At 42.1% G+C, this 13,287-nt stretch overlaps 1 protein-coding gene across 1 annotated transcript in view; it reads left to right on the forward strand.

Moving 5' to 3' along the window:
* Positions 1-13,287, forward strand: part of GABRG3 (gamma-aminobutyric acid (GABA) A receptor, gamma 3) — a 577,857-nt gene that overhangs the window by 1,675 nt on the left and 562,895 nt on the right. The window contains exons 3-4 of the mRNA XM_011981497.1: positions 4,922-5,104; positions 5,544-5,739. Coding sequence (XP_011836887.1) covers positions 4,922-5,104; positions 5,544-5,739 — 379 coding nt within the window. The remainder of the gene's footprint in view (positions 1-4,921; positions 5,105-5,543; positions 5,740-13,287) is intronic.

Here is a 13,287-nt window from a genome sequence, read left to right on the forward strand (position 1 = left end):
CAGCCGTCGGCTGGGCTGCGGCACGGCGGGCCGGGAGGGGACGGGGAAGTCGGCCCACACCTCACCTGTCCCAGCTCCCTTAGACGCGGTCGTCTGCTTTCTCCTCTGCAGCCGGGAGTGTGGGGACTCACATTAATGGCTCGTCTCCTGAGGCTTTTAGGATCTGGTGATTTTAAGGGGTTTTGAAAACCAGGATCATGGGGCAGGGGCCATTTCTGGCTCCTTATCGACCCCTAATTCCCACCTCAGCTGTTTCAGGGGCTCTCACACACACACACTTTGGCTGACATTCTCTGTCATTTCCATCACTCTGAAATTTCCAAGAACCCGGGAACCGTGGTTCTAACTGCCCAGTTTAGACCGGGCTGGAAAGAGCTAATGCATTGGAGGCAGGTGCGGGGGGATTGGGACCAGGTGGGCAGCAGAAAGCCCTGCTTGTCTGAGAGGACTCCCCTGCCAGGTCCTGCAAACACACACACACACGCACACCTACCTACCTTCCAGATCAGCCACTTTCACACACAGGAACACACGCACTCCCACCCCCATAAAGCACGCATGTTGAAATGGATAATAAGGCTTCTGCCTGGTAATGTAAGAAATTATCTCACCATAAATTCCGCAACCTTCCTCCCAGCACACCAGCCAGCTAATGGGAGCTTAGAATCACTCCAGAGGAGACTGAGAGGGCGCATGAGGATACGAAGACAGTGGGACCCAAAGGGTTAAACCCTGTTGCTGTAAACACAACTGGAGATTCGGGTTTAGTTTCTTTAATTCTGTCTCTCTGGCTGGATCTCTGGCTAGAACTTGCTGATTGCCCTGTGATTTAAAAATCGGAGCAGTGTCTGGCCTTCCCCTTTCCCCACCCTGGGAAGCTCAGCGTGCCCCTAGCCCCTAAACCCTCTTGTTTTGACGCTTCTCCATTTCCTGGCTCTGGGAGCCAGAGAATCAGAGGGCGTCCTTGCGCGCACAAGCCTGGCCACCATCAGGCCTTTTCATTCATATTTGTGAACTCTCAAGGAGCTAGGAAGACACATGAATAAATCCTACTACACATCAAGGGGCCCCCAGTTCTCACTCCTGAACTGGGCAGGGGAGCTTACCCTGAGGGAGGAGGCCCTGGCCGTCCCCCTTGCCTCTGCTCCTCTTTGCTGAGTTGAGTGTGGAAGCCGACTCCACCGGTGACTCACCGGCAACTCTTTCAAAGAGACAGAGCACTCCTTGGGCCTTTCAGCTGAAGTTTCTTTCTATCTAAAGAGGCAGCTGGTGAAAGACATGGAAATATGCCTTCTGAGGTTGCTTATTCCTGGTTGTGTCTCTGTTTAGAGGCAGAGAGGGAGGTAGACAGCACCGGGCGTAGCGTTGAGGCCAGCAGTCACATCTCTGCCACCTTTCTATTGCCACCAACTCAAACGAGTGACCGGCCCTTCGGGTTCAGTAATCAACTGTTTAGATCTCTGGATTCTTAACATTCTAAAAGAAACACAGACTATCGTCCTCACTACTGCATGTGCTTAGGAAAATACCTTAGCCACTGCCTTAAAACACTCCTGTTACTGGGGATTCCCAAATATACGCAGAATCTCTTGGGATTCTTCATCCTTCCATTCTGCGAAGACAGACATAATGATTTTCATTTGTTCTGTATTTGGGTTGGTTTCCCAGCTTTCATAATAGAGCTTGCAGATCAGTTAAAAAATCCAAATTTTATACTAACTTTATTGCTATATGCCTCTTCTTTGAGCGTGTCTTTGTTCTCTGAATGGGTTGCACAGACATGTGAAGCAATCTGATGTGCAGTGTCATCTTTCCAAACTGTTTTGAATTCGGAGGGGGTTCTCATTTGCACTCTGAGTTCCTTCCTGCTGTGGAAGTTCCTTGGATGAGGGTCTGATGTCTGTGCTTTGTGGTGATGGCTCAGCAGCTCCCCAGGAGGGGACCTCCCCATTTTGACACCCATGGGCTTCATAAGACGCACCGATTCCCACTCAGACCTTGGTGATGCCTTAACTGCTTTCTGAGGTTTAGGAACTCCTTTTAATGTTTAAAAATACTTCAGACTTTTTCTCGGTCCTTCTGCTTTAAGCAAAGGTGTAAGACATGAAGATAAGATCTGAGGGTTGAGTTGTTTTTTGACAATGACAATACATCACTGATTTATTTTTAAGAAAAAGCTAATTGCAGTAATGGTGTTTAGGATCCAACAATGCAAGTAACAGTGCTCATAAAGACTATATATAATTCACTTAGAATTTAGGGAAAGAAAATATTTCTGTATTATCCACATTCTAATGGGTCCTCTGAGATGAGATTTCGTTTTCATGAAAGCAGGGATTTTCCTGTGGGCCTGGTGGTCTGGCACTAGCAATGTGAGGCTTCTATTTCATTTTCAGGATTTGAGGGAGAAGGGTGCTCACAGCCCAGGGACCTAGAGCATCTCGGCCTCACTCTTCCCACTGCCTACCCAACCAGGTTACACAGCTGGGGCCCTGATATGCCTCCTGAAGGGGTGGAAGAGAACATTTCTGCTTGCTTTTTCTTGGTCCCCCTCACTGCCACCTGTACTGGCCTCCAAGGAGGAAGCTCTTGCAATTTCAGGAAAACCCTGTCATCACCACTAGAGGGAGAATTAGGCTTATTAGAATACCTGTAAGTAGCTGGAAGTAATTTTCAAAAACGAAGGCTGCGTATACAGAGAATGATGAAAAGCTGGTTACTGTGCTCGGTTTGTGTGTATGTGACTGTCAGGGCCATAGACAATAACAGACTGTGGAGTCTGTGGTCTGGCTCTGTAGTGGTGGGGGTAGGAGAGGGGAGGAGAATGGGAGGGGAGGGGAAGAAGAGAGAGGGGAAGAGACAGAGACAGCAGAGAGAGGGAGGAAGGCGCCTGGGCTGAATCGCCAAGTGTCCTGAGCATGTTGTGCCAGATTCTGCTGAGATGAGCTACCAGCCTCTCCTCACTGCTCCAGATGCCCTTGCTCTGTAGTGATTTGCCCTGTCCTGTGGGCAGTGCTTGATTCCCAGCTATCTAAATGCTTCAACCTGCTCTTTAAGTTTTAAAAAAATTTTGCAAGATGATAAAATTAACATTTCTGATAATACTCCTGATGACACAAAATATTTTAATTTTAAAATTTATTATTATTATTATTATTATTATTGTTTGAGATGGAGTCTTGCTCTGTTGCCCAGGTTGGAGTGCAGTGGCACTATCTCAGCTCACTGCAACCTCTGCCTCCTGGGTTCAAGCAATTCTCCTGCCTCAGCCTCCCGAATAGCCAGGACTACAGGCATGTGCCACCATGCCCAGCTACTTTTTTTGTATTTTTAGTAGAGACATGGTTGCACGCTGTTGGCCAGGCTGGTCTCGAACTCCTGACCTCAGATGACCCACCCACCTCAGCTTCCCAAAGTGTTGGGATTAGAGGCATGAACCACCATGCCCGGCCAGATGACGTGAAATATTTTAGAGTAACATTTAAAATTCTGTAGTATTACTTGTAAATGTTCACTTTTATAAATAATGAAATGCAACATATTCCTTACTGAATATGTGCCCCACATTTAAAAGTTCCTATCGATCATGAATATCAAATGTGCATAAAAATCAACAGCAATTTATAGTTCCTGTGGATGATTTAATTTAACCTTCTAGCCAATAGGTACTCAAGGAATAGAATTACAGTTTAAGATCAGCATAGGAAAAACGTAAGTGGGGAAGTCATTCTTTCAGACATATGCCGTATACTCATTGTCAAGATCTCTCGTTTATGTACATGTTCATCCAGGTTTAGACTCTCCGGCCAACACTCTAGTCTACATTATGGCTAGTTAACACACTTTAAAAGACTCATGTATATATTACATAAGTATGCATATGTGTATATAGGAAGACCTGAATTCAGTAGCAAAAATGAACGTGAAAATTTTTTTTTTAAATTAACATCTTGTGAATTATAGATAATTTAGACAATTCTCAAAATTAAGTTCAAGAAACTCACATCCCAGAGCACAAGCGTCCTGACATGACACTAACATTCTGGCTCCCATCTAGGAAGCTAAACAGAAAAGAGTTCGTATCCAGTCAGGACAAATCTGCCTCCGTGCAGTTTTCGATTCTTTTTATTCTCTTCTGTGAAGAGAAAGTTACTAAAGCATGCACACTGACAAACTAGAAAGGAAAAGGTTGGTTTACTTCACATGCTTTCTTGCTGGGGCCAACGGTAGTCTGCCTGGAAATGCTGCTTTAAGGCAGAAAGAGACTGTCCGCTCTCTAAGCCCACGTGACTATAGTGTTGAGATGGCCTCACTCATTGAGAAAACCAGCTTGTCAAGTACAAGTGTGTGTCAATTATAAACCAATTTTTTTTTTTTAAACCGAAAACTGGGCTGGGCGCAGTGGCTCACGCCTGTAATCCCAGCACTTTGGGAGGCCGAGGCCGGCGGATCACAAGGTCAGGAGATCGAGACCATCCTGGCTAACACGGTGAAACCCCGTCTCTACTAAAAATACAAAAAATAGAGCCAGGAGAATGGCGTGAACCCGGGAGGCGGAGTTTGCAGTGAGCCGACATCATGCCACTGCACTCCAGCCTGGGCGATAGAGCGAGACTCCGTCTCAAAAAAAAAAAGAACAGAACAAAACAAACAAACAAATGAAAAAAACCCGAAAACTGCAGAACCAAAAAAATAAAAAATAAAAATAAAAAAAAATTAAAAAGTAAAACTAGCTGGTCATCCTGAGGCCTCTCCATTCAGGCACTCCTGTCAGTGCGTGCCACCCGGGAGAGGAGGCTGTCCAGCTCCTCTCTGCACAAAACAAGCTCAGAGATGCCCAGGCGTTCACTGAGACTCATTTACTAAGAAGTCAGAATGTTGAAGATGTATTCGAAAGCGTAGTTTTTCATGTCTGTGTTAGCCTGCTGTGCAGAAGATGAATCGGTTTGTGTGGACCGAGGCGTGTAAGATTGCCAGAGGGTCTTCACTAGTCACCAGCAGACATCTCTGTCCTTGCTTCCAACCTGAGTGCCGGCAAAGCAGACCCCCTCACAATATCCAAGTGTCTAGACCCCCAGATTCCCGCCTCCAAGAGAAGCACAGAGTCAGACTCAACTATTTTGAATGAGTCCAGTCTGCAAAAGCTAATCTTACCTTCAACTAAAATGAGGTCTTGGTGGTCGGGGTGGAAACAACATGATACAATCCCCGAATGGAAAATCTCTAGAAGGTTTGTGCCTTGGCCTTCACAGTCTCTCGGGGTGGATTCAAGGGTCGTGTTGCCTGCTGGTTAGCCCTCTGGTATTGTTTACCTGCCACGTTGTCTGTAGTTTAACTGGGATGGGGGATGGTCTTGTGACATTTAATAAAAACGTACCTTGTTAATAGCAGTAGCATTCTTCTTATGGAATCATTCCTATTTTGTGTTTCTTTCTTTTTTAAAAAAATTTTCGGGGTTTCACATGTGTGGTTGGGCTGTGGGTACTGGGGACTTTCTACCCATTTCATGGTACTTGGATAGGACAAACTTAGGCTCTTCCTAGAGCCATTGCTGCCACTTACTTGTCGCATTTTTGTGCTATAACTCCAGGTCCAGAAAGGTGGAAGAGGATGAATATGAAGATTCGTCATCAAACCAAAAGTGGGTCTTGGCTCCAAAATCCCAAGACACTGACGTGACTCTTATTCTCAACAAGCTGCTAAGAGAATATGATAAAAAGCTGAGGCCGGATATTGGAAGTGAGTGTTGTTTCTTGTTATTCTGATAGAAAAATATTCTGTAGTGATAGGTTTTAAAGGTTTTACTTTTGAGTAATTGTAAATTCCAAGAGGATGGCAAAGGCAGTACAGAAAGGTCTCTTGTACTTGTCACACAATAGATAACTTAGTGGGATACCAAACCAGGAAACTGACATTGGTGCCATTCAGGAGCATGGCTCTGTGTCATTTTACCCCATGTAGGCTTATGTAACGATCCTTGAAATCAAGATACAGAACAACTCATCAAGCGAAAGTGGATCTTGTATTCCCCTTGCTATCCCTTTACTGTCACATCTGCTTCCTTCCCCCCAATTTCTAACCATTGTCAGCCTCAAATTTGTTCAATTTGTTCTTTATTTACTTTTTATTTATTTACTTTTTGCCACTTTGAGAATGTTACATATATGGAATCATTGGCCTTTTGAGACTGGCTTTTTTTTTTTCTTCCCCAGCAAAATGATTTTGAGATTCATTCAAGTTGTTACACATGTCAGTAGTTTATTCTTTTTTACTGCAGAATATTTATTCGTGGTATGAGTGTATCACAGCTTCTTTAGCCATTCATCTATTGGGGAACATTTTGATTGTTTCCTGTTTTTGTCTATTGCAAATAAAATGACTGAGCACATTTGTATACAGGTTTCTATGTGAGCATAAGATTGTATTTTCTGGGATAAATGCCCAGGAGTACGATTGCTGGGTTGTATGGCAGAAGTATGTTTAATTGCTTCAGGCACCGTCTTGTACACTATTTTTCGTTTCCACCAGCAATATCTGAGAGATCCAGTTTCTTTGTGTCCTCACCAGCAACTAGTATTCCCACTGTTTTTTATTTTAGCTGTTCTAATAGGTATGTATTTAATAGGTTGATATCTCATTGTTGTCTTAATTTGCATTTCCCTAATTGTTAGTGATACTGAACTCCTCTTTTATTTATTTATTTTTTTGCCATTAGTATATCCTTCTCATTGAATTGTCTCTTCATCTTATTTGCCCTTTTAAAAATTGGATTATTTGGTCTTATTTTATTTTTTTACTGCTGAGATTGAGGGTTCTCTATATATCCTAGGTATGATCCTTTATGTCAGATCCATAGCTTGCTTTTAATCCTTTTAATAGCATCTTTCACAGAGGAAACATTTTTAATATTGACAAAATCCAATTTTATTGATTTTTCTTTTATGGAGCATGCTGTTAGAGTATTGTCTAAGAATTCTGTATGAAGCCCTAGCTCTTGAAGATTTTCTCCTTTGTGTTCTTCTGAAAGTTTTATAATTTCATCCCTTACAGTTTAATTTGTTAACTGTTTTGATTTTTATATAAAATGAAAATGTAAGATTCAGATCTAATTTATTTTCCCCCGCCCTCCGTGGATGCCCAGTTACTCCAGCACCATTTGTTGGAGAGACTGTCCTTCCTGGACTGAATTGCTTTTATGAAGTTGTCAGAAATCAGCTGACTTGACTGGTGTGGGTTACTCCTGGTTCTTTGTTTCGTTCTGTTTTATCTGTGTGTCTGTCACTCTGTCTATACCCACATTTTTTATTACCATAGCTGTATTATGTCTTCAAATTTTATCAAGTAATTCAACCTCTTTTTTCCTCCTTTTCAACATTAACTCATCTTAACTTCTTATAGTTCATATGCTTTCCGATATAAATTTTAGAATAATTTTTTCTGTAACTACAGAAAGATTCTGCTGGGATTTGGTAGGAGTTTGTTAAGTGTAGGTATCAATCTGGAAAGAACTGGCGTCTCCACCATGTTGCATCTTCCAATCCGTGCATATGATAGGTCTTTTCATTATTTAGACCTTCTTTATGTTATTATATCATTATATCAGTGGTTTCTAGTTTTCAAGAGATATGTCCTGAATGTATTTTGTTAGATTTATGACAAAGTATTGTGTTTTGGAGTGATTGTGAATAGTACTGTATTTTCACATTGCATTTTGCCTGTGTTAGTTGCTAGTATAGTAAATACAATTGATTTTGGTATGTTGATGTGTTCTCTGACTTGCTGAACTTATTAGTAATAGAAGTTTGGGACTTTTTTTTGGTTTTGTTTTGGTAGGTTCCTTGGCATTTTCTATGTACACCATCATTGTCATCTGCAAATAGGGAGAGTGTTCATTCTTGCTCTCCAATCTGGGTATCTTTTATTTATTTTTTCTTGCCTGTTGCCCTGGCTAGAACTCCCAGCACTGTGTTGAACAGCAGTGGTGTGAATGGACATCTCTGCCTTGTTCCAGATCTTGGGGCAAAGCCTTCAGTCTTTTCCCATGAAGTGTGGTATTAGCTGGCGGTATTTTGTACATGTTCTTTATCCACTTGAGAAAGTTCTGTCTATTCCTAGTTTTCTGATACATTAAAAAAAAGTTTCACGATACTTAAAAAATCATGAATGGGCCTTGAATTTCACCAAAGGCTTCCTTTTACTGCATCAGTTGGTATGATTATATGATTATTTCTTCAGTCTGTCAATACGGTGGATTATATTAATTGATTTTCAAATATTGAATCAGTATGGTATCCCTGGAGTAAATCCCACTTAGTCATGGTGTTTAATAATACTCTTTTAAGGCCGGGCGCGGTGGCTCAAGCCTCCAATCCCAGCACTTTGGGAGGCCAAGATGGGCGGATCACGAGGTCAGGAGATCGAGACCATCCTGGCTAACACAGCGAAACCCCGTCTCTACTAAAAATACAAAGAACTAGCCAGGCAAGGTGGCGGCGCCTGTAGTCCCAGCTACTCAGGTGGCTGAGGCAGGAGAATGGCATAAATCCAGGAGGTGGAGCTTGCAGTGAACTGAGATCTGGCCACCGCACTCCAGCCTGGGCAACAGAGCGAGACTCCGTCTCAAAAAAAAAAAAAAACCTCTTTTAAAAACCTCCTTTTGTATATTGCTGAATTCTATTTGCTAATATTTTGTTAAGGATTTTTGCATTTCCATGTTTAAGGGACTATTTTTTCAGTCTTGGGTAATAGGAGCTTTATACAATGGGTTGGGAAGTACTCCCTCATCTTCGGTTTTCTAGAAGAGATTATATAAGGGTTTGTGTTGATTCTTTAAATGTTTGATAAAATTCTCCAGTGATACCCTCTGGGCCAGGAGATTTCTTTTCTGGGAGTTTTTTTCATTTCCTTAATAAGTCTATTCAAATGATCACTTTCATATTAAAGTTGTGGTGATTTTTTCAAGAAATTGATCCATTTCTTTTAAGTTGTCAAATTTATGTGTTTAGCATTGTTCATGATATTCCCTCATCATCTTTTGTGATGTCTGTAGGACCTATAATAATATCCCTGCTTCATTTCTGATACTGGTAACTGGTGTCATCTTCCTTTTTTTGTCAGTCTTGCTAGAGGTTTATTTTATTGACCTTTTTAAAGAACCAACTTTTTGTGTGGTACTTTTTCTGTTATTTTTGTTCCCAATGACATCAGTTTTGCTTTTATACTTATTATTTCCTTTATTTTTCTTGCTTTGGGCTTATTTTGGTTTTCTTCTTTTTGAAGTAGAACTTAGAGTCTTTGATTTGAGACTATTATTTTCTTATGTAAGGAACTTTTCCTTTCTGTAATTCTTTAACTTCATCCCATGAATTTTGTTATGTCATATTTTCATTTTCATTCAGTTCAGTGTGTTTTTAAATTTCCCTTGAAATTTTTTGCTTTAACTCATGAATTATTTAGAAGCCTGTTTCATAGGGGAACAGCAGACACTGGGGCCTATTTGGGGGTGGAGGATTGGAGGAGGGAAAGGATCAGGAAATATAACTAATGGGTACTTGGCTAATTACCTGAGTGATAAAATAATGTGTACAACAAACCTCCATGACATGAGTTTATCTATATAAGAAATCTGCACATGTACCCCTGAAGTTAAAATAAAAGTTTAAAAAAAAAAACAAAAAAAACAAGCTTGGTCTCATAGAGAACTTTCATCCCAATAAGGACGTGATTTTTCAACTGAAAAACATTCCCAAATTTTACTCTTGAAGAGGGAGATCGATCATTGTGTTTTAGGTTTTGAAATGGAATTGTTTCCAAATTTTGACTTTTGTGAATAAAACTGCTGTGAACATTTCTGTACAAAAAAAGAGAAGTGTGTTTTTAGTTTCCAAGTACTTGGACATATTCCTATTGTATGTTATGGATTTCTAGCCTGATTCCACTATGATCAGAGAATATACTCTATATGAGTTTAATTCTTTTGAATGTGTTAATGTTTGATTTGCCATCCAGGATATGGTCTATCTTGGCAAATGCTCCATGGCCTTGAAAAGAGTATGTATCCCGCCATCAGTGGATGGACTGGATCCTGTTGTCTGAATGTGTTGTTCAGTTCTATATCCTTGCCTATTTTCTGTCTAGTTTTCTATGGATTATTTGAATAGATTGACAATTGATAGATCAAAAAGCAGATTCTGACCCAAGAGAGCAGTGGTATATTTGGCCAGGAGGGAAGTGGCACATACAATTGCTGGTACAGGCACTCACAGGCCTTGTGGTGACCGTAAGGGGAAGGGGGGATTGCAGCAGACACACTATCGGTGGGATGTGCCTGACTGTGGCTTGCTGTTTCTCTTCCGGGAGGCTCCACTGCCTGACAGCTTGCTAGTGCTCACACTGCCCAGGCACACTGTCCCTCCATTTTTCCAAGCCCAGGACTCCAGCATGTCTGTAGCAGAATCTAGAACTATGCTGGTTCCAGTAGCCATAGAATTTCAAAATCCATGTGTGTAGTGTGGGAGACTGTGAAGATGCGTGTCTAGTGCAGTGTTGGAGGAATGTCATCCTTCATGCCTCAGTCGCCTCTCCCATGCAATGAAGGAGAGGGACTAAAATGACTCTTAACTTTCCTTCCAGCTTTAAAATATTTCGTCAGAGTGATGTATCTAAATTCCCATTGCACAAGTTCACAAATTCAATTGTCATCATGGTGTTTGCATCCTAATGAGATAGAAAATCTTTCCAGTGTGAAAAGTGTGTGGCAATTCTGCATTTATATGGAAAGAGATGCTTTAGAATATGTTACCAGTTTCCTCCTTGATTGTCAGATGCTGCTCAGTCAGAGAGCAAAGATACACAAGACTGGTTCCTTGCCTCTCTGGATAAGCTAAGTCCAGTTGGAAGTTCATGTATCCTGTGGTAGGCTACAGGGAAGCATCTTCTTTGTGGTATCACTGGACACCCCGTGGGTCCCCTGAGGTAGAAAATTGCAAATGGGGAGACAGTGGGTGAGCTCGGCTTCCAACCCAGATCTCTCTGGCTCTACAGCAAGATGATTTGACCATTGCACTATTTGTAGAAAACTCAAGGCAAGCCTATTCAAAAATATTCCCCGCACCCCGGCAATGCAGCGCTTGCAAGAAGATATACTAAGGTGCTGCCATGTTCGCTTGCAACAGGCAAGCAAAATTCACAGTCCTAGAGATTTTATTTTTCCATTGTGTACACAAGGAATTGTGAATTTCCCAAATAAAACAGCGTATGTATACACCAAGAGCAAGTGTTCATTTCAAAGAAGGCAACTCCCCTAAAGCATCCTGTCATTTGGTCCTCATAAGTCATCATCACAGGTGAGAACATGCTCTGTGCTGTGTGAGTGAAAAGATTTTTAACAAACAACTAAACGTAAAGTCAGGAGGCAGGATGCTCCTCTTTGGTTTCATGACTTTAACGTTCCACAGTGAACACTGTCCGGTCCTTGGGGCAGCAGAGGGGGCTGATGAAAGCACCCATGATCACTGGGACAAATTACGACTTGTCTTCCTGTCTCATTTAAATGCTAAATCACAACTGATTGGCAGAACCCAGCAACTTGATGATATTCAATCAGAAAACAGAGTCACTGCCCGAGAACAGCTCTTCTCGTAAAAGATGCTGAATTAGAAACCATTTTCTTTCATGGCTCAGAAGGGCTCTGCTTTAAAAGAGAACTTCCTATAAACATCTGAATCCCTTTTCTTTTCTCATGACTTTCTTTTCTTCCCAATCTAGCCAATTTCATTTGCTGTAACCATCAGGCCTTCTCATCCCTCATCAAGGTGCCGTGAACTCATATGTACATAATGTGCTGTACATAGATTCACTGTTAGTTCGTGGGAGAGGCCAGCTCATCGCTCACCTCCTTTACATCCCCGTCCCTGGCACACCTTGGGAGCCCCCGAGAGGCTCTCCATATTTGCGTTCTTCTGATGGCGAGAGACGAGAGAAGGGGAGTCTCCAGATAGCACTTAGGAGTACATAGTAGAAAGTAGACTCCCACTTTCGTCTAAATTAACCTCTTTAATTTGAAACTCTTGAAAGTTGCACTTTGCTTCTCAGATAAAGACCAAGCCCCTTAAAATGACATAAAGATGGAAGGCTGAAGCAGGAAGATTACTTGAGCCCAGGAGTTCGAGACCAGCCTGATCAACATAGAGACCTTGTCTCTACAGAAAAAAAAAAAAAAGAAAGAAAGAAAGAAAAAGAAAAAAAAAATTAGCCAGGTGTGGTGGCACACGCCTGTGGTCCCAGCTACTTGGGAGGCTGAGGCAGGAGCATGGCTTGAGTCCAGGAGTTCAAGGCTGCAGTGAGCTGTGACTGCACCACTGCACTCCAGCCTGGGAGATGGTGCAAGAACCTGTCTCTAAAAGGAAAATAATTTTAAAAAGACATAAAGAGACAAGCCTCAAGCCTCAAACTATTATCTGTTTGTTTTCTGCTTCTTCACTACCATTTCCTGACTCTGTGAATCACGTGCCCAGTACTTCAGGGACACTAGACCTCCTGTTTTCTCCCTCTGGACCCTTGATTTTGCTGCTGTCCTGGCCGGTTACCCCCTCTCCCGGCCCCTGCCCCCGTCTGTGCTGAGCTCATACCATGCTTGTCTTCGAGCCTCGTTGTCGCCCCCTACAGGAAGCCCTCCCTCATTTCGTGTCCCTTCCCCACCTCCCCACTGCGGTGCTGAGTTTCTCCTAGCATCAGTGTTTTCATCTTTGAAACGAGGATAATACATTTTGAAGGACTGTCTTGAGGATAATGTGGTATGGTGTGACCGTGAACAGTTTCTACAACATTGTTGTGTACTTTCCACAGTGTACAGCTGAGGACTGGTCTTTTTTTCCCCCTAGGGTGCTGTTTCCAATTCCTAACTATAGAGGCATCCATGTATGTTGGCATCTCCCAACATACGTGGTCCAGCTCCTGCACAGCGATCCGTCGTCAGGAAACAATTGTGCATCACTGTTATTTTTAACAACAAATAGATGGGATTTAATAGACTCGTTCGTTCATGTTGCATAGAAGTAAGAAATCTGCATGGAATCCTCTAATTAGTTTTCATAATCTGAATTCTGATCATTATGTTTTAAAAATAATGACTACTCTCCTAGACGTTATTTCTTCTCAACTAACTTCTAAACTATGGATGTATCTGTTTTAGTTCCCCTTCTTTATCCATCACTTTAAGTAATGCTTCAGTCCTGTCCTTAGCTGGTTCAGGGTGATGTAGGGTATCATTTATCTCGGAACAGATCT

This window comes from Mandrillus leucophaeus, unplaced genomic scaffold (genome assembly GCF_000951045.1).
Source record: "Mandrillus leucophaeus isolate KB7577 unplaced genomic scaffold, Mleu.le_1.0 Scaffold227, whole genome shotgun sequence".
NCBI lineage: Eukaryota > Metazoa > Chordata > Mammalia > Primates > Cercopithecidae > Mandrillus > Mandrillus leucophaeus.